Source organism: Melanotaenia boesemani, chromosome 2 (genome assembly GCF_017639745.1).
Source record: "Melanotaenia boesemani isolate fMelBoe1 chromosome 2, fMelBoe1.pri, whole genome shotgun sequence".
Taxonomy (NCBI): Eukaryota; Metazoa; Chordata; class Actinopteri; order Atheriniformes; family Melanotaeniidae; genus Melanotaenia; species Melanotaenia boesemani.
Window position 1 is genome coordinate 22,014,047 of NC_055683.1, and position 27,748 is coordinate 22,041,794.

The window sequence follows — 27,748 nt, forward strand, 5'->3', positions numbered from 1 at the left end:
CATCTTCTTTGCACTGGAAATGGTAGTAAAGATGGTGGCTCTTGGGATCTTTGGCCGTCGGTGTTACCTAGGAGACACCTGGAACAGGCTGGACTTTTTCATCGTCATGGCTGGGTAAGCAACTGTTTTATGTTAGTGTCATAGTGAATTAATGAAACTCAGTACCTTCCTGGATTTTGTCATTGTTAATATGTCATGTCAGTCTTGTATAATTCTTCCTCTGTCAATTTTCCTTACCCCCCTCATTCCATTTAGGGCTCCAGGAGGCTTGAGTCCACCCCAGCTGACACTTGAGGAGAAGTCGAATACAGTACATGACTGCATTACTTCGCTAGTGTTTGAAATACGCATTATTCAGTTTTGTGTGTGCTGAAAGGGCCTGTTATTGAGTTGTGTACGTTCTTTATTTTATCTTGATGGTGAAATGGTGATTAATGATGGTGATTAAGTAATGTTCCCAAATTAAAAAAAAAAACAAACATTAGACAGATAAAAACTTTGGTATAAACATATTCAACTTATTCCTCTGAAAATAAGTTCAAAGATCTCCTGAAGCTTAAGCTGCTGGTTTCACTGGACAGATTTATGTTAGAAGCAAATGCATCTGGTTGTTAATGCTATGACTGACAGCTCTGTCCTCATTTGGCCTGCAAGACTGTAGTGATTACTGTTTGGTTTTGGAATTTAAAGCCTTTGTTGTCTTAACATCAGAAAGCTTATAGTGCCTTGTTATTATATTATTACTATTTTTAACTCAGTTTACATGGTTTATTGTGTCCATTGCTGCTGACTTGACCTTAACTTTTACTTCCGGGTTAAATAAAAATTTATGATAACATTTTGCAAAAAGATTTAAATAAAAAACTGGCAAAAGTACTAATACACCCCACTTTGCTATGAAAATAAGCAAAGGACTTGTGTTGCCTAATTAGAGTGTTGGTTGCTACTGACAATGTGGGGCGCCTCCACCTTTGTTTCATTTTTATTTTTTACTTTTGGTTATTTTTGAAACAGATTTTTGTAAATCAGCTAATCTTTTTCTCAAGAAATTATTCTGTGAAAGAATGTTTGATCACTACTGTGGCAGATATTGAATGACTAATACTGTATACAAGTTTGACTTTACTAAGAGTGCAATTGTTGTGGCTCGATGAAGGATGCCCAGTTGCTGCATAAATAGAACTTGCTCTTGCATGTTCATCACTGTTACCATTGGAAACTGCTGCATGGGCACACAAACACAAAAAAAACATCCCAAACACATCTGCTCAGACATCTTCTACAACCAAAGTGAACCAATGCTCAGACATGGATGATAAAAGAAGTCAGTGTGAGCATGCATATTACTCATGTTGCAGGGACATAAATTGCTTTATCTGGGGCCATTCAGGAGACCTGCCTACCCTTTGAGACCCCCCAAAAAATGTCCTCATCAGATAAAATTACTTTTGGGTTTTAATATCTAGCATCTTAAGAGCAAGGTTAGGCTGAATGTGGGTTAAGGTTGGGCTAAGGAGGAGTGTTTCACAAATGGAAGTAATGGGTATTTCCTCTGAGGTGTGTGTTTGTGTGTGAAGGAGGGAGGAAGATGGATAGGAAGAGTGGCTGGTATAATAGCAGAAAAACAACAGCAGAGCTGCAGACTTACCAGAGAAGGAGCAGGGACATTCATCTTCATTTGAGTCGAATCAGTTTATCCCCAGTGGTTGCTAGCGTTTCTCTTGGTTAGTGTGTGTGTGTGGCGTAGCTTTGCCCTCACAGATTACATTTAACTTTTCCCTTTTGAGTCTGTTTGATATGCTTGTGCATGTCTGTCTTTGTTTTCCTTTTGGCAGCATACAGTGCATTAGATTAGTGTCTAGGCTAATCGCAGAGGGCTCGGCCGGTTTGCCAGGTCAAATCGCAGCTGATATCGTGTTATGGCTCTGTATTTGTTACCCACAGGCATCACCTCACTCTTTCATATTCCTCCTACTCTCTTTCATTTTTTACATTATTCCTGCACAGCAGAACCCATGCAGTTTATCATCTAAAGGTGCTTCTGACATCTGTTGTATTTTGTCCTCTGTGTACCTTGTATTAGCCTAACCCACTCAGCCGAGTCTTGTTTTTCTCACCCTGTCTGGTTTCTGTAGTAAAAACAGAAACAAAGCTGCACGTCTTCTTGAGTTTGACACAAAAACCCTTGGTGCAGCAATGAAGCATGATCATTGTCTTAAAGGGTCAACCTTGCCCTCTACACTTATTCTGATGTTTACCTAGGATATGTAAGAAACAAATGGACCAGCTAAAAGAAATGATAGAAGACAGATCTGTGTTTTCTTGACCAAACTTGCATGACGCTTTTGTTTCTGTTCAAAGATATTTGCAAAGAAATGATCTGTGACCTAATGTGCATCATTATGTGGTTTGATGCTTTGACAAAAGATGTGGAGGAAGAAGGCAGAAAAGGAAGGAATAATTAAAACACATGTATTTAAAAAAAAAAAAAGAATAATAATAATCTGACATTAGAAAGCATAGAATAGTGAAGACCCACATGGTGAGTAACATCTGCCTCACAAGATGAAATTCTTTGCTAACTGAACTAATGTGAGGAGCAGTATTAACCACTTTTCAACCTGGCCTAATCTCTGCACTCACACTGAAGTCGGTAAGCCTGACTAACCAGCCATACATGAACAAGGAGCTGTTTTCTAACTCCGAGAGAAGGTATGTGACTCATCAAGTCTATGCTGCCTTGTTTGGTCATATTCCTGGGTTTTAGCAGCTTTTGAAGACCTTGGAGCACTACTATGAGCTTCCATCACTAAGTTACTCAACAGAAATGACTGTAGTTGTTTTAACCAGTTGAACTGTAGCCTTCTGTGGCAGCTGACTCATATGTAAAGTTCTCAGATGGGTTATTCAGATGCTTCTACTCAAAACATGTAGCTAGTTTATTGCTGTGTATAATTGGAGTTTAGACTGATCAAGCTACCAGTTTGCATTGATAACTTAAACTTAAGTTTGATGATAGCCTATCTGACTTCAAAGCATCACATTCTGCACTTTTATTTATTTGATTCCCAGGAATGGAAGCATGTTGCGATAGCACATTGCTAATTTGACAGTTAAATCACTACAGAGCTTACACTGAAGACCAAATAATTTTCAGTGTCCCTCATGTTAAAGGAGTCTCTAAAGTCATCCCATCTGGTCTGCCATCAGTCTCCGCTGAAACTTAAAATCTCCTTTCCCCATAAACACACACAAATACAAATGCACACACTTGTCACATAAAAGCATGAATGAGATGAAGGTGTCACCAAAAAAAAAGGCTATGCAGAAAACAATCATGAAAAGGATGCTTACAGCAGTCCACTAATTACCTTCCCAAAAGCATCGGCATGATTGATGTAGACAGGAAGAGACGTTTCTATTAAACAAGCATACATACACACACACATTTGTGCACACATGCATTCGCAAAGACCAACAAAGGTAGGCACATTTGTGATTTTATGTATCACTCACGCTGTAACCTCATCAAGCTAAATGAAAAATCAACTGTTGTGCTTTTGAGCTCAGCTAGAAGTGAAGTTTTAATTGCCTCAAAGCTTCCTTTTGACCTTTTAGCTCTCAGTTTAGTCTCCTAGGAGCCCACATTGAATCATTTGAACTGGCACGGATATGGTATTTGAGGCAGGTTGTAATAAGACTACTTGTGCCCAGCTGGAAAAGTCTGCCCCCAAAACAACTGTTGTGCACTTCCCTATACTTTGACATTTTCATCAAGCTTCTGTGTGACATTTCTGCACTTTCGATTGAAGAAGGGAAAGAAAATTGGTCTGTGGCGCTCCTTTACATCCCTACAAAAATGGATTCTTTCAGGCATGGTTCACATAAGCTTTAAGAACAAAAGAAATAAGACTATTGATGCAAGTAAGGGAGGAGGAGGTATTTCACTTCGAGGTTTATTTCTCCACTTTATGAATAAATCGCAAGTGGTTGGAGCATCTGCTTGTGGGTTGTAGAGCAGTGCAAACCCTTGCTACGCCAAGTAATCCTTCTTAAATGTGAGCTGGGGTGCTACTCTATTGATGACTGTGCTGCTCATGAAGGGCAAATGGAAGAAGCTCCCCTGTGGGATCAATAAAGCATCACATTATTTTAAATGGCATGGTTCATAAGTCTGTTTATGTGAGGGACAGTGAGCTTGGCCTGTTTTTTTCAAGGCCAGCATTGTGACAGTGCTGCTGTTGCTGGTATCATGCTGCCCTGACACTGTTGATGCCCTGGGCACATTAAGTTTGCACACACGCTTAACACAAATACACTTAAACCTGTTACACAACGCATATCATTTACACTCATATATCCATGCGCAAAGAATAATTTATTCTCTCATTTGCAACACATATACTGTAAAACTCTTCACTCACTAGATCTGTGTTGGTGACTGCAGTCATGTACTCAAGCAATGTGCGGCACATTCAAACATACACACTGCTTTCACAGACGAATACACACATGGCAAAATGTGACTGCTCTCCTATGAAAGTGGTTTGGGTTTGGGGGCACAAACAGCTTAGCCATGCTGTGGAAATGACTTGCTAACAGATGCCAGGCCCTGACTGAGACACAACATCCTGCAGGCAACACTTAGAATAGAACGAATCCGTGTTTTCTGCTTTTTCTCCTCCTTACATCTCTTTCATGTGATTCACCGCTTTGATGCTTTGTCACTTTATCCCCCTTTATCTTAAGTCTTGAACCTCCCTGTATAGTACGTTCCTGATACAATTAGGACTGTCTCTGCTTTCAAAATAGCTAGCAATGATTTATTCATTTACAGGGATTCATGCCAGCGTCGTTATATTTTAATTATAAAAAGAGTTGACTGATGTGACTTTCTTCATTTGTTTTTTTGTTTGTTTTTTTCCTAGGATGGTAGAGTACTCGCTGGACCTGCAGAACATAAACCTGTCCGCCATCCGAACAGTGCGAGTCCTTCGGCCGCTGAAAGCCATCAACAGAGTGCCAAGTGAGATTAACTTAAAATTTTCAGTGTGTGTTAACATGTAAGTTAAGGTTAATAGTCGTGTGTCCCATATTAAGTTGTCATACCTCTGTGAGGTTATGTTTGTCTGTCCCTTCACATGAAGTGCAAATGAATTGCGTGAAAATTCATGCAGATGCAGATGTATTAAATTTCTGTCTTTTTTGTTCATCCCAACACCACCTGCCCCCATTGGGCATCATTAAACTTTCATCTTATGCTTAATCACACATTCAGCTCAAGCCTTAAGTCACAGCTTTATCATATTTCCAAACCACCCATTAATGTTGCTTCACTGATCGGTGTGTGACTTTAACCCTGTTCCTCTCATCTACAACTGAGCTCTTGGGTAAAATTTCAATACTTATTGAATTTTCTTTTTTTTTTTTTTTTTTTTTTCTTGCCCTAACTGGCAGCTCCCGTCACTGTAATCGGCAATTAGCCTAGCCAAGCAAGCTGGTGTCATCGGTTTCTGACAGCATTAAAGCATATTGATTTAGGCTGTTTTTTTGGTAATTAAGTTGAACAGTCAATTGTTTATTGATATGAAAGTTTTTTTAACTTTGAAAATGTAGTAAGTTTTCATTTTTTCTAGTTTTAGATGGTGCGAAAACATAGACATGTCACCATTTAAAATAGCAAAAGAGAGAAAAGATTCGGCAGCCAAGCAAACATTTAGATTAAAAAACTATTTTCTGCAACATAAGTTTTACATATGCTGGTGTGTTTAAGACACTTTTTTTTAAATCCACATCTAATTTCAGTAAATGTAGATGTTTCATTTTACATGCACAAAATTTGTTTTCTTGCTATTCAAACCTAAAGGTCCATTGTCTCCACAAACCAACTTGTCAAATAACTCAGTTTTCTAACGTTAGCAAATTGTAGTTATTTCTCCCCTTTAATAACACCAGTTGGTGTTGTAGTATACATCACTGGAAAGTCCTGTTAGTCATCTTTACAACAAGACTTGCAAGGATTGTCCTTTTGTGGAATGAGCAACATAGTTAAATGTGTGGGTAGTGTTTCCAAAAGTTGTGCAAAATTTCCCTGGAACTTCAACCTGTTCACAACATAGATTTGATTTTGACATTAGTAGGGACATAAAAGTAACCCACAGAAGTTCCTGGAAAACAAGTATTTTGATGCACTTACGTGTGCAGTATTATATAATTGAGTGGATGGAGCATCTAGACAAGCAAATGCTTATGTTGCAAAAAAAAATTAAAAATAAAAAAATAAAATATGTGTATATATATATATATATATATATATATATATATATATATATATATATATATATATTCAGGGATGTTAACAATGGCATTTTTATTTATTTGCTTTTTGGCTAGATTTTTACATCCATATTGTCCAGAAAAGAGAGCAGTTTGCACTACAGAATAATCCTCAACATCATAGAATTATTGCACAATTCATTGCCTGTTTAATGTCCCCACATATTACACCGGTCAAACTACTGTTGAGGTTCAGCATAGAAAGTGATACTTAGTCATTCAAACATTTCAGACATGTGCAGCAGTACTTAGAGGTGTGGTCTGATTAGAAGATATGCAGCAGGAAGTGTATGGTGTCCCTGAGACAAGTTAGCAGATTGTAAACAAATCTGCTCTTCTGGAGATGATTAGGCATCACAGCATGAATCTCAAGATAAAAGGATTTTTAGAATTTGCATAACTGATGTACAGCACACACATGCATAAATTTATATATATATATATATATATATATATGTATATATATATATATATATATATATATTTGCATAAATATTGTGTACTATGCACTGCAGGTGCATGTGCATTGGTGCAATCTTCTTTGTTTATACTAATTTATACTGTAGCTGTCTGTGGTGTGCACATACAGCAGTTGTTTATGTGTTTATCTGTTAAGTGCACATGAATGTGTGGCAGCCTGATTCTGTCCCCTATTTGTGACCCCATTAGAGGTGAGGAAGCAAGGGGATAAAGCTATTTGTTCTTTGTTTAGCTGGATTGCTACTTTGCCCACAGGTACAAAGGCAGCGTGAGCACATCCTGACCCGTCACACACCTCAATTTGTAACCCTCCAACAAAATGGCAGATAATAGTTGTATGTGGTGTGTGTGTGTGTGTTGTTGTGTTAGACTTCTTTTCTGATTAAATTGCTGTGATGTAGAAGGAGTGCTAGACAGAGAAAAAAGAAGAGAAGAGAAGAGAAGAGAAGAGAAGAAAAGAGAAGAGAAGAGAAGAGAAGAGAAGAGAAGAGAAGAGAAGAGAAGAGAAGAAGAATATTTGGACTTCAATGAATAGCACAGGCAGGAGACTATAAATGTGTTACCATTGTGGAGCGCAGGGGAGGCATCCATCTGTATTTGGGAGCAGCGGTAGCTGGCAAAAGATACCGTCACCAGTTGGGGACACAGATAAAGGCAGGTAGAAAGACCAAGAAAGGTGAGGCAGAAATATGCTCTCTACTTTTATCTCCAACGGGGGGGGAAAAAACACAATGTAGTGTATGATACTGTAGAAAAGTGATATCGCTGCTTTTTTTTCTTCTGTTTTTGCTGCTTTCCCTACTTTCAACATTTCTGATTCAGTGGAATGCATCTCTTTCTTTCTGCTTTTTTTTCTCTTTCATACACTGTAGTTTTTGGCACACCCTCAGGCACTGTTTCATTCTCATTCTCTCACCCTTCGTTTCCCTCCATCCATCCCTTCCTTTTTTCAGCCAATTAGGCCTAATGGAGCAGAGGCCTAATGACAAGGACCCGAGGGAACAAATACATTTAAACTTGCCTTCGGCCACCACCAGAGACATAAAGAGTAGCAGCGCCGTTGCCTTCCATTTAAAGTTGACGAGACATATCAACCAAAGAAAAGACAGCTTTACACTCAACTTATTGACAGTTAGTTTAATCTGTGCCTCTTCTCATACTATGGGAAGATTTGGTTAATATAAAATTCCTAAACCTTTACACTTTGATGCTGTTTTTCTTATTGTTTTTCTAGAAATCTTGCATATGAGCCATCGGGGGACTAAATTTTCCTTTTTAACCCTATAATTTTGTGTGTGTATCATATTTGATATTTACAGTTTTTGAGACCTTTTGCATCACTTTATGGTAAAAACTGCTGTGCACAATCTGATAATTGTCTTCTGCCCCCTGGTGGATACAACAATGATACAATTTTTTGTTGCCTGACAAATATTTTAATGAGTTAAAAAAGTTTATTTAAAGCCTTGTTTACAAAAGAAACTCACCAAATTTGTGTAAAAGTATTTGTAATTATTTGAATCATAACTCCCTTATAGTTGTGATATTTGGGATTTTATATCGTTTCACTTTTCACCAGCAGCAGGTAACAAAATTTTAAACTGAAATGAAATTAGACCATTTATGATGTAAAGTTCAGACCTATGGAAAGAGGAAGCTCTGATTAGCTTGAACATTTCTTTTAACTGCCAAGCTTTTTTTTTTATTACATGTTCTCTTGTTCGTGTAGTGATTGAGCCACAGGTATCTACACAATTGTAAATACAGTCATCATCATCATCCCCTGCTTCTTCTTCTCTCTCTTTTTCTGAGCATCTTTCCTGTCATTCACTGGTAGGGGTTTAGGTATGCTATTGTGATGTATTAACCAACTGCAGAGTTGTTTGTCGTAATTTACACAAACACACACACACATTAGATAATGAGAGATACACTTTTATAGCCACACTCATTGCAAGAGACACACCTCCCAGGTGTCGTTACTGGATTGCTGTGATCTTATCAGAGGGTCTTGCCTTACTCCCTTATTAATCCAATCAGTTGTCATTATGTTCCACTAATCACAGTCTCAATATGTCATCACAGCGAGACAGACCCATCAACCAGGGATGAGGTCATCATTATTTGACAGGGGACATGCTTGTGATTCTGCAATTAGGTTTCTTCTAATCATGACTGCAACATCACGTATCCTGATTACATGTGTGTTGCTGATATTTTAGCCTTAAAGCTGATGATTTTTGAGGAAATTACTCATTTCCAGCTGTTCCCAGAGATTTGCTCATCTCCCCATTTTCATTCTCGTTGTTCAGGTGTGCTGCAGTTTTGCAGTTTTGCTATTTTTTTTGTTTTTTGTTTTTTCTTTCTTTTCTCCCTTGTTTAATGTGTTTTTCCAGTTAGATTGCTGTCAAAAGTAAAATTCTATCAACTCCAAATTTCAAAATAGTTTGTATACTGTGCAAAATGTAAATAAAAACAGATTACACTGACTTGTGATACTCATTAGCCCATATTTAATTCCCAACAGAACATAAACACAGATCAGACATTGAAAGTGAGATATTTTAGCATTTCATGGAAATATTAGCTCACGAGTTTTGGGGGACAAATGTGGTGGCATTCTTCTCTGATGAAGGATTTTAACTGCTAAACAGTCCTGGGCTTTTATTACCTGTTTTTTTTCTGTTTCATGATTCAGATGTTTTCTATTAGTGAAAGGTCTGGATGCAGTATATGGTTTATCATTGTTCTGCTGAAATATGCAATGCCTTCCCTAAAAAAGACGTTTTCTGGATGGAAGCTTATGTTGCTCTAAAACCTCTAAGTACTTTTTAGCATTGATGGTACATTTACAGATGTGTAAGCTGACTGCTTTACAGACACTAATGCAGCTCCATACCATCAGAAACCATCAGCTTTTAATTTGTCCACTGATAACAAGCTGGATGCTCCCTCTCCTCTTTAGTCTGTGGAATATGGCATCCGTGGTTACTTTTCCAGCCTTTTGCTGTCCCTGTTCCATTTTCTTTAAAGATTAATAGATCATTCAATTCTTTTTTTTATTTGCACTGAATGTTTCATTGAGTTAAGAAAAGAAAGAAAGAAAGAAAGAAAGAAAGAAAGAAAGAAAGAAAGAAAGAAAGAAAGAAAGAAAGAAAGAAAGAAGAGGAGTGGTCTATGTGCCAAAAATGAAGCATTTATTTTAATCGATGATGTGAGCTCCTTACTGGTTGATTTGCTGAAACCCACAGGTATGCGCATCCTGGTGAACCTGCTGCTGGACACTTTGCCCATGTTGGGTAATGTGTTGCTGCTGTGTTTCTTCGTCTTCTTCATCTTCGGCATCATCGGCGTGCAGTTGTGGGCGGGGCTACTGAGAAACCGTTGCTACCCCGAGGAGAACTTCACCCTGTGAGTAAAAAGGTGTACACGTGAATCTGCATGTTGAGCCACTAGAGTTGGGATTTTTGGCTCTTTGAAGGGAGCCGGATCTTGAGGAGCCGTTCCTTTCAAAGAGCCATTAAAAAGACCGGCTCGTTCTCACAATATCTTACAGAATTTCACAATATATAAGAATGACAAACAATCAAAATGTGTACCTATATAAAATCTACTATACAATATTAAGAAATTATAGGAAAAATATAGATAAAAAGGATAAACCTGAACAGTCAGTGCAAATTCTAGTAAATGTTTTGGATAGAACTCACAGTATTTGTTTCCAAACAATACTCTCTGCCCATAGATGCTTCACATGAATAGAGCGTGTTGGACATCAGACTTCTATGATGTCACAAATGTTATTTATTTTGTTTTCATTTTACTCAACTGTACTACTTCTTAATAACTTATTTATTCATTTATTTATTCAGTCAGTCATTTTTAGCTGGGGGGGGGGGGGGTTGGGCTTGGCGTGTGTGTGTATACGTGTGTGCGTGTGACTGTGTGAAAGATTTCATTGAGTGTGTTTGTTCTTATGTTTTGAATCATGTAAAGAACTTTGTGTTGTCCATGGCATGAAAAGCGCTTTATAAATAAAGTTAGATTTGATTTGATGAAGGCAGTGTCAAAAATTTGTATATAAAAAGAATGGCTCACAAATGAACGGCTCACAGCTGTGAATCGGTTCCCATCGTTCATTTAAAAGAGCCGCTCAAAAGAATAGATTCGTTCATGAAAGTCACATCTCTATGAGCTACGATCCTGCCTTGACCCTAGTTTCGGTTCTTTTTGTATTGAGTTGTTCAGTTTTGATAGGAAGTTATACAGTGTTGTCATCACTGGAAAGGAAACCCTGTTTAAACACTTTTATCATAAATCTTTCCACTGCGGGTTCTACATATTCTCCTTTCCTTCTCTTATGTAAGCTACAAAACAACAGTAACAGTACTTGTTCCTGTTTTACAGCTTAGATTGTGATTACTTTCCAGCTGCAGGCCTCCATATTTATGAACTACATGACAGCATCTGCTACTGTGTCTGTGTGCACGAGTGACATTCAGCAGCATTCAACAGTGTTTTATTACATTCTCCGTTTCCTTTTTATGCTTGCATCAGCTTGCTTGAAAGACTCATCCGAGATGTGTCGGAATATGTATACTCCTCTGTACCTTTGCGCATTGTTTCTTTTTTTGCTGATGCAGCTTATACTAATAGCAGATCTAATAACCAAATGAAAGGAGACACAAGTCCAACAGGCTTCTCCTCCTGTCTGCTTTGTCCTTCTTTTAAAGTACATCAGTAAGCGTACATTTAAACTTACACGGAAGTCATTGTCTGATAGAAAGCTTTCTACGTTAGTCTTCACTTTTTCATAGATGTGCCAAAAGCAAAAAAAAGTTCACATAACTGTAACATTTGAGCCCAGTTTCATGGGCTGGTTTATTCCAGCATACTCATGATACACACTTAACTCCTACAATTGGGCTGATTCATGCAGAAGCAAATGTGTGCTTTTATTAAGTTGCTGGTTACTTAATATTTAGTAATATTTAGTATTATTTCTTGTGGATTATTTTCAATCATCACAATGTATTTTCAGGGGGTTTGAGTGCTTTAATTAAAAAGGTGTGAGTTAGAGCTTGAGGACTATTATGCTAAGTAAAGGGTGTATGTATGAGAGGTTATAATGGAGTGGGCTAAGTGTTGCTGTCAAATGCAGCTTTCATTTAACCATTCAATGCTCTCCCTTTTTAGTCTCCTTTCAAGGATAATTTAGCCTTATTCTAGCAATCAGCACCAATCTGCTTTTTGTTTTTCGTTGGTTTTTTTTTATGTATATTGGAATATTTCCACATCTATTTTTTGGGGGTTTTTTTTGCTACTTGAAAGGAGACGACCAAACAGCTTTTATGTGAAGCTGTACAAACAGCCTTTAACATACTCCCCAGACCACAAAGCAGAAGCCAATGTCCTCCCAAAAGATATGCAAATCTAAACCAGGCATGCATGTCTGGAAGTTGTGTAAACTTACTTGGAGCCAAACCTCTGGTCTCCATCTTTCTAGTTTAGGACCATTTTGACATATTTATTTGGACCAGTTTGACCCTCATTCTCGCTTCATGAAAACTGCCACTTTTTTTTTTTTTTTTTTTTGCTTATTTCCTGCCTTTTTCCTTCCCTCTGAATCACTCTCCATTAGCAGGTGTGTTCTCAGTGTGGTGCCAGGTTTTGCTGTGCCATGCTGTGCGATGCCAAGTCACCAGCAGGAGGGCAACAACCCTTATTCATGCTCCGCTGCGCTCTCTTTTTGTTTTGTTTTTTTCTTGCTTTCCATCGAGAACTTAACCCTTATGTCATTCTCATACTGCTAGTAAAATATCAATTTAAATTCAATTTGCCAGCTCTCCTGCGTCGCCTATTGTGTTGTAGTAACTGCTGAGTGTGTGCCCTGTATACTTTATTAAACTCTGTTGTCACCAAATCAATGCATTGTGTGTAAGCTACCCTAGTGGGATGCAGTACAGCACAATATGACCAACTGTAATTGATCCTGGCTTTAGATTTTATGTTTGTTTTGTGTTGTACAAAATGAGGTATTCTGCTGATTTATATGTCAGCAGCATCTATCCTGTTATTGACTGATGAAGACACGGTTGGATCAACAGAATTAAGGGAAAGACGGATGGAGGAGTCAGCCTTTTGCAGGGGTCTGTTAAAGGATATAAGAGAATGGAAATGAGTAAAAAGGAGAGGGGAAAAATGAAGAAAAGAGGAAGGACAGCAATTATAGAATGGGAAGAATTTTAAAAAGACAAGAAAAGAGAGTGAAAGAGGTACTGTAAGGCAAGGCTGTATTCAATCCATCCAGGATGCCTGATGTGTGGGTTTATGAGTGTAAGAAGTGAAATGATTTGATCACATTTTATTAGTAAGCTTCTGTTATAATGGGTAAAAATAAAAAATAAAAAAGAAATAATATGAAAATGAGGGGATCATACATAATGAGAGACAGGGAAAGGAGAGCTGACAGAATCACTGAAATGAGTAAATATTGTAGGTTGAGCGACCCTGAATCTGTGTGTTCGGTAATGGGTCTGCTGATGGAGAGAGTCTATTTTTGTCTAGCACAGGCTCGTACCTTTTTGTATGAGCGTCCACATTCGGCCTTTATTTGCACCACACTTATATCAGAATACACATATACGGCCTATCTGATGGGTGGATTTTCTACTTCCTAAGACCTTTCTCGTTTTCTCCAAATTTTTGCAGTAGAATGTGTCATTTCTTTTCTTTGAACTCTACCATATTTCTTTTCTTTTTATGGTAACAATGAATGCCTACCTGATGTCATGTGCATTATTTATTTTGCACTTCAAATCTTTATAAAAATTACTAAGAAGTCAGCAGTGCTTTAAGTGCTTTCCTTTTTTGTTTATTGGTAATTTGATCTATGATCCAACGCTTCATCTATAGTCACCAAACATGTTAGCAACCAAAAGCATGAGATTCTACATGCAAAAAGTGACTGAACTGGGGGTAGCCATCTTTTTCTTTTCATTAAGCAAAAGAGGAACCAAGTGGGCATGAAATGAAAGACATCAGAACATAGAAAACGTGGAAATTTCATTTCAGACTTCCCCCTTTGCATGACTTCTTCTCACTCATTAAAATCCCACATCTCTGAACACATTGCTACTGAGGAAATGATGTAATGTGATTATCTCTGCCTATCACAATCCCCAAGCAAAGAAGGTCTATGTGTTTAATGATGGAGTCAGGGCAGCAGCTCAGAGTCGTCTCTGCTTCAAATGGCAGAACTCACTTTTTTTCTGCTTTATAAAGACCACACCAATTATTTGCTTACAGGCTCTTGGAACATGTGTAGAGCTACCCTATCAAGTATGAAGTCAGTATTTCTGAATTTGGAGCTCAGACAATGACATTGTTTTTCTTTTTGTTAGTATCAATAAAATAAAAGTGCATTAAAAATCCTGTTATAAAGACTTGGTAGACTTTTTCAAAAACAGTTGCAAAAAATGTCACTCTTTAAAGCCAGACTATGTATAATATTAGCTAGCAATGCTTATAAAAACAAATGTGAGGCTTCCTTCCCTTGCCTGCAGGGTGATGCTACTTTCAATGTGTTTCTGGAGTGGCAGAATTTGAAGATAAACAAATATTTACTGCAATATCATCACAATAAATAAGCACAGAAGCTCTGCACTATATGGTTTAAAATGTTTTCTATGAAAATCTCTGAAAATGCTCATCCTCACTAATTCATGCAAAACTGCAATATTTATAGAAAAGCATACAGGAGCTGTTTCCCATGCCACTGTATTAGCTACATAACTTTTTTCTATCCTCGTTGTTTTATTTATTTATTTATTTATTTATTTATTTATTTTTGGCATAGCACTTATTCCATCAATTGAAAATTAATTTGTGAAGAGGTTTGAAAAAATACCTCACAAATTATCATTAAATCATTATGTCATTATCACGTCTCATACTGTTGTACTGTAATGGGTACGCTACCTGTTAGAGCATTAGATTCAGCACTGGTGATTTTAAAGTTACAGAGATTTGAATCCCCTGTTTATTAAGCTTATGTATTTCACATCAGGCTTACATTGTTGTCAAAACAAAGCAGCTGTAATGTAGGAAACACAGATTAACCTTCAACACAGGAAGAAAGATGAATTTTTTTGGGATTGCTGAGGTACATTTTTATAAAACTCAAACTGATGAATCAAAACAAATTAATTATAATAGAGAAAATTGTTTTACCTTTAAGTGCCTGTGTCATGCATGCATGGGTAAGAAATTAATAGATGAAAAAAAAAAAAAGATTATTATAAGATTATTATAGGGGATTATTCCAGGTTTCTTTTTGGTCTTAGGGATGTTCTATCTAAGAGCTGTCGACAGCATAAACAGGGAGTTGTGAAAGAAAAGCAGACTCAGCCATTTACAGTCTCCCAGCAAAGTCCTTTGAGTGCTTTTGGTGTCCGTAGCATAACAGAATAGAACACGGATGCTTTAGATCTCAGTGATCCCTTGAGATGGAAAACTCAACTGCAAATAAGCAGTGCAAAACAAACTTGAGTTCTACTTAAGCTGAAGAAACTCCAGCAGAAAAGCTCATAAACTCTCCTAAAACAAAGTCTCCGTTAAAACTAAAGGTCCAGAGGCCATTTAACACTTACTTTTCTAGAATCAGCGGACAAATAAAGGAACATATATTTTCTTTGTTTGTTTGGGGTTTTTTTTTTCCACCCTCTTCGGTGGACAACTTAATTTTCATTTGATATCAGTAGATTAGTGTAATTGCTTTACTATCTTGACAAATTATTTTCAGTTCTATATAGTGTATGAATACAAAAAAGGGGGTTTCCAGAAAAAGTACATAAGATGTGGAACAAACAACAGAACAAAAACAAGACTCAATGATATATGAAAAATAGGACAGACAGACAAGGCAATAAAAGGATTTGGCAAACATGAGAGGATAACCTAAACATGATATTATGTGATAAGCTTGGCCTCAGATAGTTATAATAATTGTGACTTTTGAGTGAATTTGCATGTCTGTGTGTGGAGTAAACTATATTTTATTTAAATTTAGGAAAGTTATAAATGGATTTGAAGATACCTGGAATCCATTTATAAAGGAAAATATGTAATTGAATGTGAAGTCTCATGTGCCGCTTGATTTTTTTTTTTCCCCCTGGGATGCTCATTTTGTAATGTTCCAAACAACACAAAATCCCACCCCCTCACCACACCTGTCAACACACCTTTGGTTCACTGTTCCAGCTCAAGGCCGTTTCAGCAGGTTCACTGGCAGGCTGTGTGCTGCAGCTCTATACTGATCTGACCCAAAGAGGTGATCAGCTGCTTTTTCCCTTTTATATTAGACTAAGTTGTTTGAAGAAAGGAACATGTAAAGGTATAGAGGAGAATGCAGTGCTGCAGAGTATAGTCCAATTTCTCAGAAAATCATGAAGTTGAGTATGCTTACTGATAGTTACACTACAAAATGTATTATTTCTGTATTTCTTAAACGAGCTACATTTTATTTCAAGTCTGTGTACATAAAAAAGGAGAGGCTGTGATCAAGAATCATCACAGCTTGTGATTATATCCAGAACTGTCCAACTTTATTTTATATAGACGGGATATATTTACATTTATGAGAGAGATGGAAAGAGAGCGAGACACTCACTGTACTTTCAGGATCATTTGCACTTCTTTATTATTTATAGTACTTTCGGGGATATGCTTCAGTGAATGCATATCTTATATCCATTTCTACGTCTTGCTTTTTCTTGACTTTTGCTCTTTCCCTGAAATTTTCTTAAAACCCTCAAAGGAACTTGTGAAGTAGTAAAAAATAAAATAAAAAATTACTTACAGTTTCATGTATACAGATTCTATTGCAAGCTCATGTTTTCTTTACTCGTCTTTTCCTCAGCTCTTCAGGTATGGCGCTGCCGACTCCATACTACCAGCCAGAGGAAGATGATGAGCGCCCCTTCATCTGCTCTCTGGCTTCTGATAATGGCATCATGTCTTGCTCTGATGTGCCGGCAAGGCGCGAAGGAGGACGTATTTGCTGTCTTGACAAAGAGGATGCTATGCACAGACAGGCTCTGGGCCTGAGCCCTGAGCCCCTGTCCAATGGTAGCGGCGCTGGTGAAGCAATGGGTCTTTGCATCAACTGGAACCAGTATTACACTCGGTGCCACACTGGAAACAATAACCCTCACAAAGGAGCCATCAACTTTGACAACATTGTCTATGCCTGGATAGTCATTTTTCAGGTGCGTTCCATATGAAGGCTGGTGAGATAAAATAAATCCATTTTCTAAGAAAATACTTACATTTTACCAAGAAATCCCTTCATGAGAGTTAATTTTTCTCCATAGGTAATCACTCTAGAGGGCTGGGTTGAGATCATGTATTATGTGATGGATGCCCACTCCTTCTACAACTTCATCTACTTCATCTTACTCATCATTGTAAGTAGCATTTATTAATCATAAGTACTCTAAGTAAAATCCCTTATAACATTTCCAGTTCAAGTGGATTTCAGTGGTCTCTTTCTGTCCATAAATTACATGAGGTTATTTCTCAAGTGGTGAGTTAAAGTGCTGATGGATTTGTGAAAATCAATTGTACCATAAAAGACTGTCTGCAATCAATGTCTGAAGGAGGAAAGGATGGAGGTGTACGTTACGTAAGCTTGCTTAAAAAAAAAAAGAAGAGGGGATGGACTTGAAAACATTTGTCCAAAGAAAGAAAAGGTTGTTTTCACCATCTGTGCAACAGCTTTTAGTACATTGCCAGATGGCATCACTGTGAAGATTGTTTTATTCTGCGTTCCCATGCTATCGGCTCACTGTAGACAAAATTCAGTCCCTTCGTGGAGCAAAAGAACTACAACAAAAGTCCCAGATGTTGCACTTTCCTACCAGAATATGAACACTAAAAAAAAAAAAAAATTTGATATTTCTGTGTAAAGCTAAAAAATCTGTTTGAAAAAATACAAGAGTAGAGAGAAACTGAGGAGGAGGATAAAAGGTTGGAAATGAATGACAAATGAAGGTAATTGAATCAAGAGTGAAGTATGGCCATACTTATGCTAATGTAAGTCAGTCAGATTGATTTACAAGGCCTAATTTTAAAAGTTTACATTCCTTTTTCAGTCTACGGAGATAATAATCTATATATTTATTTTTTCCTGGCAACTGTTCAGGGGGTACATTTTTCATGAAACTCCCTAATTTAAAGTGTATTAATGCATAAATGAATGCATACTGATACTGATAGCATCCCCAGCATGTCACTTTTAGCTCCTCAAGCACAACCACTGCAAAATAACAAAATCAAGGCGAAGTCCCACCTTTTAAGGCCATTTTTGTTTGCTTCATTTTTATTTCTAATCTTATACAAACTTAGACGTGATTAGTCAAGTCAATTTGGATTTAGAGCCAGGATTATTTATTTAGTCAGCCTTGACTGAGGTTCAAAGGCTGACTGCTTTATATTAGTGAAGTGATTATTTGTATCAGCACTACTGCTTTAAGTTTAATTTGCTCTTTGGCAGATCTGACCTGAGCTTGGCAGGTCAGATTGCCACTGGGAGTACCTTTGCAGACATGATGTCAAATTATAGCATAATAACTCGTGCCTGATTTATGTCCCTCCACTAACAACAGTCTCATGTAGGCTGTACCACCTTCGATCATAGGTCCAGCAGATGATCACATCCTCAAACTGATCTGAAGTCACATTTAATGCTTTCAAGCTCAGGATGAGACACAGAGTTCAATGACTCTGTACCTTAACTGCAAGGTGTTAAACAGCTCCCAATCAGAACTCCTAAAAGATGCCCAAGAAGCATTTAGGAGTTACTTGCCTCCATGACTATCTTAGGTGTTGTAGGCTCACCTTACCTGCTCTCATTAATTCCCTTCATAGTCCTTTCACTTCATTTATTTTACTTGTCAAACTCTTTCTTTCTGTCTGATGACATTACTAAGTTGCAGTAATGTGTACTTTAAAGGCTGTAAACTAAGCCTGTGTGTTCCGAGTTAGAAGAACCTCCACAGCATCAAACGTAGAGTCTCATTTTGGTCTGCTTTATATTTGATACACTGGCGAGTGTGCACCCTAAGTGCTTTGGCTGGTGTCACATTGAAGAGCATGATTAAATGGAAGTAAGTGTCTAAGAGCTAAGTGCTACAAAGAGGGCAGTTATCAGGAAGTTCAGTGTGTCTCTGTGTGTTTCTGGAAAGTAAAGAATATCTACATCATACACATAAATACATGTGACAGCTGTAGTATTGAAGCCTGCACGTGCAATCAACTGTAAGCTGGGCTCGCCATCTCAATTTGTGAATGTGTGGTCACACATGCTTGAATATGTGTCTGTATGTGTTTGCATGCATGCATAATGCAGTGATCATCTGAATGCATGATATTGGACTGCCCTCCCTGATTATGCGTGAAGCTGTCGACTGATCAGAATCACAGAATAGACACGCACACAGATGCAAGCCAGGAGGGAAATCAAAGCCTCCCACACCTGCAGACCTGCTTTGACCCACAGGCCACAGATGGGCATCTCTCCTCCTTCTTTCTGCCTCCCGTCTATGTTTCCACTCTCTGCCCCCCCCCCCCCTCTATAAATATCTTTGGGTTGCCTCATTTAATTTCTTATGGTGTGACTACTCTCTCCTTTCCTTTCCCACAAATCTTTGATCACTATGGATGAAAGACTAAAGATAGAAGGCCACTGGTTTGAATTTTATATCTGTCCATCTTTTATGTTGTTTATTGTCCATCTTCCTTTTCTAAATGTTGTGGTCTTGTTGGGGTGCATATATCCATGTGTGTTTTCAGCATGTGTATATCTATAATGTGACAAAATGGCAGAAACTAGTTCAGTTTTGTTAGAAATGTACTGAGACTCTGCCAAAGGCATGCTCTCTCCATCCAGCAGGCTGGTTTTGAGTTGTTCAGCATTAGCTAGTATTGATCTAATCATTGTTCTGTAACTTGCCCAGAGTACTCCAATAAAAGCTTTTTCAGCAGTCCTGTAGTGATTCCCATTACTGCCACTTAAAGGGTCAGCTAACGTGTACTGTTCACAATGCTGCCAATCTCCTCTTGGCAACTTTTCCTTCAATTCTTGATGAGAAACCTATTTTTCTTTTGTGAAATTGAGTAAAAAAAAAAAAAAAAAAAAAAAAAAAAAAGATACAAACAACTGAAGAAATGTTCCCTGAGATGAGAAAGAAAAAAAGGTTAGCTTTTTTATTTGTTTATTTTTGTTTTTGTTGTCTGATGGGAAAACAATACTCTACACACACATTTATTTTACAGACCTTTTTTTTTGTTGGACAGCTATGCTAATTACTGTATTAATTTGAGTAACATTGCAGAAAAAAGTAAATTTAAGAAAACATCTGAGACAGTCCTGCAAAGGAGTCTTCTGTTCAAATCTTTGAAGGCTAAAGCCAAAAGGTCCACTTATACACTTATACACATCAAACTCTCCACTTTTGTTCTTATCTGCAATTATCTGTCTATATATTAGAGTTTTTATATGATTATCACTACTGTTCTGCATGGTTTAGCGTTTTGTTGTTAGGACCATTTGACCAATGCAGTACCCTTTAATGTTATTACTGAACCCTCTTTCAAATGTTATTTGAAAGGGTATTCAAAAAGTGAGAATTGTGGTGTATTGTCTAAGTAGCAAGCAATCCAAAGAAGTCATGTGCGTAGCCTGTTTAATATGGTATTTAATTGTCACATTATATAAGACTAGCAAGCATCATGAAGCTTAAGATTTTCTATCAGCCTGAAAATGAATAATAACAATAATAACAATAAACACCCAAGGTCACCATACACAAAAGGAAAAATAAATAAAAAGTAAATAAAAATAAATTACATAAGAGTTAAAAGCAGATAAAGGACATTGATATAAAAATGACACAAAACAGTCAGTTTACATGATTTATAGGGAGTATGCCAGTTTAAACAGGTGGGTTTTGAGTGCAGATGTGAATGATGGAAGAGAGTTGATGTTCCGAATCTCGGATGGAAGTGAGTTCCAGAGGTGGGCTCTGCTCCCCATGGTAGAGAGACGGGCCGGGGGAACAGTAAGGTGAATGGAGGAGGATGACCTGAGAGCACGGGAGGGAGTGGCAATATGGAGGAGATCAGACAGATAAGGAGGGGCCAGATTGTGAATACCTTTGAAAGTGAAGACCAGTAACTTATAGTTGATTCTGTATTTTATTGGGAGCCAGTGGAGTTGTTGAAGTACAGGGGAAATATGTTTAAAGGAAGAAGTGCGAGTCAGGATACGAGCAGCAGAGTTCTGGAGAAGCTGCAGTATTTTGAATAATATTCAAACTTATTCAAACAATAAATTGCATTATATTCTGTTGTACTGGCTCCTCTCAGGATGCAGGCTTTGTTGTCCAGGTTGCAGGAGATAGAGAAAAAAAAACACTGCCCCAAGGCTGTCTAGCTCCTTAAAGTTGAACAACCCCCTAAATCTTAAAAATGCACTATATAATCCAATCACTATAAATGTGTTTATAACCTTTTAATTCTGTATGTTGCATTGTGTATGTGTTGATCTTGTGTCTATTGATTTGTGTTTGAATTTAATCAATTAATAAAATTTTCCAATAACTTACTTCTATACCCCTTCTTTTAAAATGTCCCTTGGGGACAAATGAAGTGATCTGAATTGAAGTGAATAATAAAACCGATCAGCAATCCCTGGGACACTTGAAAGATAGTTCTCATTAATTATGACACAGTACCATTGATTTGGATACTCTGCTGTCCAGTATTTTTGTTAACTTTTGACTCTTACCAGTGAATAAAAAAAATATAAAAAAAAAAAGAGAGAGACAGAAGGAATCTGTGGGCTGAACCATTGCTTTGGGCATGTGTTGGCTCTGTCTGTCTGCTCCAGTCAGCCTTGGTTTGGTGGGAGGCCAGCCCTCTGAAACCTTTATCGTGTGTGCAACATTTCTACAGGGGGATTAGCACACATTACTGAAATGAGTGAGTGTGCGAGCTCAATGTGCAAACAAGTGTGTATTTACCATTGGAACGTTGTAGTTCTCTACATATTTCATGTTTCTTAAATGAGCGGCATCTGCTTTAGCCACAGGCTGATTATTCAAATAAGGCCGTTTACTTGTGATTTCTTTTTCAGCTTCTTGTTTAAATTTATAAAATCATGTTGTTTGGCACACAAAAATGTTTTTTTTTTTATATATATAGGTTCTCATACTGTCTAGATTTATCTTCCATTATTATTAACTCTCCCATGATGCTCCACTTTCATACAGGTTCTAAGCTCTTGTCTTCTATTCTAGATTGGTTCATTCTTCATGATCAACCTGTGCCTGGTGGTCATTGCCACCCAGTTCTCAGAGACAAAACAGCGGGAACACCAGCTGATGCAGGAACAAAGGGCACAGTGCCTGTCCTCCTCCACCCTGGCCAGTATGACTGAGCCAGGAGACTGCTATGAGGAGATCTTCCAGCTGGTCTGCCACGTCCTTCGCAAGGCTAAGAGGAGATCGGCAGCTTTCTACTACACACTGAGGGGCAAGCCCCCTCCAGCTGGTGGAGGCAGGGGAAACAGGCGAGGTGGAGGGCATGTGAACGGAGATCGGCATCATTTGAGACACCCAAGATGTGAGTAAGAGTCCCTCAGAAAATGTTTTCAGAATATCTCCTAAGAAAATATAACAACTAATGACCACATATTTTGTTGTAATTTTTTACCCTGTAGCACCTAAATGTCCACACCACAGCAAGCAGGATCATGACTCCCAGGCACCATCCAACTCCATCAGTATGTCTGTCCCACAGAATCCTGAGGACTGCCCTATATGTGCATTATCACTGAAAGAAGGTGCAAGGGCTGTGGGAGATTTGGCTAATGATGAAGACAATGAGGATGATGCAGTCAAGGAAACAGACAAAGAGGAGAGCCCCTTAGAAGAGAAGGGAGCTGAAGAGACAAAGCCAAAGAGGACTTGCTTTGGATGTTGTAAGGAGCTTTGGAATGGCATGAGGAGGAAGCTTTGGGGCATTGTGGAGAGCAAGTACTTCAGCAGGGGCATCATGATCGCTATCCTCATTAACACGATCAGTATGGGCATTGAGCATCATAACCAGGTAAGATGGTCAATGCTGTCAACAGTGTAAGAGTGCTAATGCTCCACTTTAACAAGCAAAACTGATGCGAGACCTTTAGTCTACATATTTGTTTGAGCTCACGTTTTGCTCACATTTGAGTAATCAGCCTTACTTTTGTCACACCTGGTTGCTCCACATCAGTGTAGCACTTGTCAGTTCAATTTTGTTTATGATTCTGGGATGCAATGTAAGGCAATCAACACTGGGCAAATTACCATATCGATACAGACACACAGCATTTAAGCTCTTTTTAATATTGTGAAGCTATTTTTGTATGTCAGTGATGAAATGCACACAGCTGGTAGTTTCCTTGGGGATAATGGAAGACAAGTGTAGCACAATGTACCAAAGATACAGTTTAAATGAGTGTATGTTAGACTGTGTTTGACAGTTTTACAACATAGAATGCTGCATTTGTTTAGTTTTGATAGATTGAAGCAATGACACAATGATTTCTTATCACCCAGAGTTGCATTAGTCTAGATAACGGGGGAGTTAGTCTGTTGCATGAAGCCTTTTTTGACTACATCCCAAAGATGCGTAAAGAGGTAAAGGTTTAAGTCTGTGATCCATGTGTGACAATGATGTTTCATGCTGCCTGGACCACTTGCGCCCAGTGAATTCTGGCATCATCTCCTTGGAACATGCTTGTGCCACTTGGGAAGAAATGAATTCTTCTTATTATTATTATTCAGCATATTCAAGCATTCAGTTGACCTCATTTTTAGGCACATAACATTACTAAACCAAGATCTGACTAACAGAAACAACTCCAAATCATAATGCTACACCCTAAGGCTTGTAGAGTAGACACAATGGGTTCAACACCATTCAACAGGTTTAATCTGGCACATTTGACATTAAACTTGTTTTTGCTCAAGAGACTTGTTTTTATGCCTTTTATGATTTTATTCCAACCAAATTTCTTTCTCAAAGATGTTACTTCACTGCTGTTCTTCCAGGTTTTTGTGTTTAGCATGTATTTGATATTCTTTACCCAAATGGACTATTAGCAAACTTCTCAGTTGTTTTATTTGATTGAGGCAAAACAATAATTAACCCTCTGAAATAGTCAGATGTTTTCTGCAGCCATACACATGATGTGTTCAAGTATTAAAAAGCTATTTACTTGTATTTAGATAAAACAAAATAATTACCAATAATACCAATCCACCAGTGGCAGGCTCTTACATATTTACTTAGTTGAATCTACATAAATCTAAATTGTGACTTTCTTTTATGATTCGGCAGGCAATATATTTGCTTTTTATCTTAAGCTGGGTCTCTTAATAAATACCTCAACCTGGTGATAGGTGATCCCTGTGTTGGATCATGTGAAATCATGACGTTCTCCACTGTACCAATTAGGCACCACTTCAGCACATGCACTGTATGAAATATTAAATACAAAAAAGAGTGTACAAGACAACTTTTTTTTGTATATGAAAGTTTTTGCAATAGTTCTGGCATATTTACTTCAACACCCTATAAAGGATTTTGAAAAGGTGAAAAACAAATCTGGATATTGAGCAATTAGTTCTTTTTTTTTTCTTTTTACTTAGAAAATGTAGCTGAGTTTCACAAAAACTATTTAAACTATTTTCCTTTTCATGACGAGCTTTACTGCAAGCTGGAATTTAGACATAAAAGCTAACTCCAGTTGATTAAAATGAAACAGTGAAAACAGCCCTCATTTCTTTTTAAAGGGAAACTTAAGAGCCATGTTGTTTTCCTGATGTAAATACTCATGAAATCCAGCGTCAATGTTCAGTTTTTTAACCTTTTTTGTTTGGAGTTCTTGGGGTCTGTATTTTATTCAAGACATCATCATTATTTATTTGTGCCTTTATTCAAAAAGCTGGGAGCCAGCAGAAATAGTGATTGTTTTGGAACATTGCCTTCAATTATTTATACTGGCATACAGTACTGTGGTGTCAACAGTGTGTTGGCGTAATCATTTCACACTCCCCTTTTCCTCCAACAAATCAACAAAAAGAAATATTATAATGGCAGATGACATTCAGACAGATGAGTGTGGGAGTGGAGCATCAGTGCCGTACAGTTTCCTGACAGAGGTATAAACATTTAGCCTAGCGGCAGACAAAACCAAGCTGGCTTTTAACATTGGCCAGGCTCCTAGAGGCAGACGGGGCAGGTGTCTGAAAACGAGAGCGAGAGATGCCTGCCAAGAATGCACATGCACGTACAAACACACACTTTTTTCTTTTTTTTTTTTCTTTTTTTTTGCTCATGTGCGAGCATAAACAAAACATCTCTTAAACTTGTGCACACGCCCCAACAGAAACACGTGCAGGCAGAGACACACAATCTGTTACATAAGACAGATTTTTATTTCCCTCTCTTACATTGTGCTATTCTTTTCTCTCTCTTTCCAGCTTCCTTCCTTTCTAATTTTATTTCTGCCTGTCTCCCCTCATTTTCTCCTTAAATCCCCCTGTGCACCTTTTTTCTGCGCTCCCCCCCACTTCTTCCTTTGTTCCTTGATGCCTTCCTTCCTCCCATCCCGCCTCACCCCAAGTGTCTCATCTACTCTCTGACTCTTTTTTACCTCCCTCTGTTTCACCCTCCACCTCTCCGCTTCTCCCCCTCTCATCTACCCATGCACTCTGACAGCGTACAGAGTAGTTGCTTTCTCTCATCTCTGAAGACTCTAAAAATAAACGAGGGGTTGTTGAGGTTGGGGGAGGAAGCAGAGGGGAGCAGGGGGGAGCAGGGTGGCGGGATGCGAGGCAGACGGCAGTTACACAGCAGTTTTCAACTCAATTCCCTGTGTGGTTCTGTGTGCGAGTGGTTGTGTGCAATTCAAAGTGGGCATGTATGGAGAAACACACTGGCATTTGCATGCACACACACTCACTTATACGTCATTTGCATGTCTTCTGGGCCTTTTTCCTTCTGCAGTTTCTGCAGGCTGACGTAAAGTCATTGATGGAATTATGCGATTTTGCTTTATGGGAGTTAAGCCACACCTCATTGTGAAATAAGAACTTTGTTCAAGTATTTCTAGGTGAAACTTGCGCAATAAAAACTCCATTGTTTCGCTATAATCTTTACTGAATTACAGTATCAGATAAAAGCCAAATGCAGTATGTAACAGATGGCTTCTAGGTTTTATATGATTTGACAGAATACCATTTATTATAAATGTTTTGATAAATCCACATGAATTAAAAAAGTAATGTACAAAGCTAAGAAGAGTTTGCAGCAATTTACAGGTTAAACTCACTATAATTTAACTGAACTTAATGCACAAAAACGACTTGGTTGTAAAAGGAAAGTATCTTCTGAATTATGATTCCCAGCAAGCTTTTTTCTGCTTCTTAGAGCAACACATTGTAGAGCACCGCTTTAGATGGATGTGCTCATCTGCATTAGAGTCTCATAAATCTAGCAACACACTGCTTTCATGATGTCAGTTAATGAAAGCATTTGGAGAGTTATTTGTCAGAAAAATCTGTGTTATGCTAATAAATTATAGCTACTGTTACCAATCTGCTGACTGGGTAATAAAATGATTTTATCTTTTAATCGAATTTATGGTTTAAAAACGATTTATCATGAAAGTTTATTTCTATTTGGCTCCCGCCACAGCTGTATACAACAGGTATCTTTTACTGAATGTTCACTTTGATCATTTATATGGAAAGTAATATCATCTACGATATATCCAGATATTTTAGGCCGTGTTGCCCAGACCTACTACATGGGCTGTAAGGAGCTCAGTTTTAAATGTAACTTACAACAAAATACTATGAAATTCTGATGTAAATCCATTTTTTATGAGCCTTCCTTTATTTTTCCCATCTATATAAAGGAATAATCAGGCTGACAGAGAGTACATGTCCAAAGAACAACAAGCTGAAGACACGTCTGTTGTTGGATTGAACATGAAATATTCAGGAGAAGGACAGTACAGGTGGGAATTAGCAGGGGAAAACATGGCATATGAGTATGAAGAGAACATGTTTAGGGGGATGAAGGGTAATGGGGCAAGAGGAAGGACAGCACAGAGGAGGGTGAAAGCTAGAGGAGGGGGTAGTGACAGCATTTTGTCTGAGTTAAACTGTGGTGTCAAGGGCCGTGATGGCTCTGTCAATAGCAATAAATCTCATATCCTGTGTTTGCGCTTACAATGAATCAGGGAGTGCTCTTTTCATGACTTTGGATTTTTAAGTATAGAAACATCTAATCATCCTTGTGTCTATCCTCCTACTACCAGTTCTCAATTGATGTTTTTCAGATTAAAACATTTTTTACACAAAATTCAACTAATGGGGTTCAGATTATTCTATTAATGTTTTCCTCCACTACAATCCCTTTACCACATTTCCTCACATTCAAGAGGTTTTTTTTTGTCCTCTTCCTCTTTGCTTCTAAAAACCCATAATGTCATCATCCACATCATCCACTGCCTTCACACCTTTCCGCTCTCCTTCATCCACCTTCTTCCTCTCCCGCTGTCCTTCCTCTGATCGACAGGAGGATATTGATTGGAAAGAGATGGGTCTGCCTGATAATGAGGCTCAGTGAGAGAAAAAAAATGGATGAGAACTAGAGGAATGGAGATAGACTTGGAGAAAAAGTAGATTATAGGAGGAAAGGGCTGAGAATGTGTGAGTGTGCCCCCCCCCCCAGTCATGCTTTGCTAAGTTTGGCAGGGCTAGCTGGCTATTACTTCGCTGGCTTTAAAACTGAAATTCACAGGGAGTATCTGCAAAAG

General features: G+C 38.0%; 1 protein-coding gene across 4 annotated transcripts in view; it reads left to right on the forward strand.

The window, feature by feature from the left end:
* Nucleotides 1-10,025: 10,025 nt before the first annotated feature.
* The window catches only part of LOC121653582 (voltage-dependent T-type calcium channel subunit alpha-1I-like), a 66,455-nt gene continuing 48,732 nt past the window's right edge, over nt 10,026-27,748 (forward strand). For all 4 annotated transcript variants that reach the window (XM_042007147.1, XM_042007155.1, XM_042007163.1 and 1 more), the window contains exons 1-5: nt 10,026-10,227; nt 16,736-17,084; nt 17,190-17,282; nt 22,176-22,500; nt 22,598-22,986. In XM_042007147.1, coding sequence (XP_041863081.1) covers nt 10,070-10,227; nt 16,736-17,084; nt 17,190-17,282; nt 22,176-22,500; nt 22,598-22,986 — 1,314 coding nt within the window. In that variant the 5' untranslated portion in view covers nt 10,026-10,069. The remainder of the gene's footprint in view (nt 10,228-16,735; nt 17,085-17,189; nt 17,283-22,175; nt 22,501-22,597; nt 22,987-27,748) is intronic.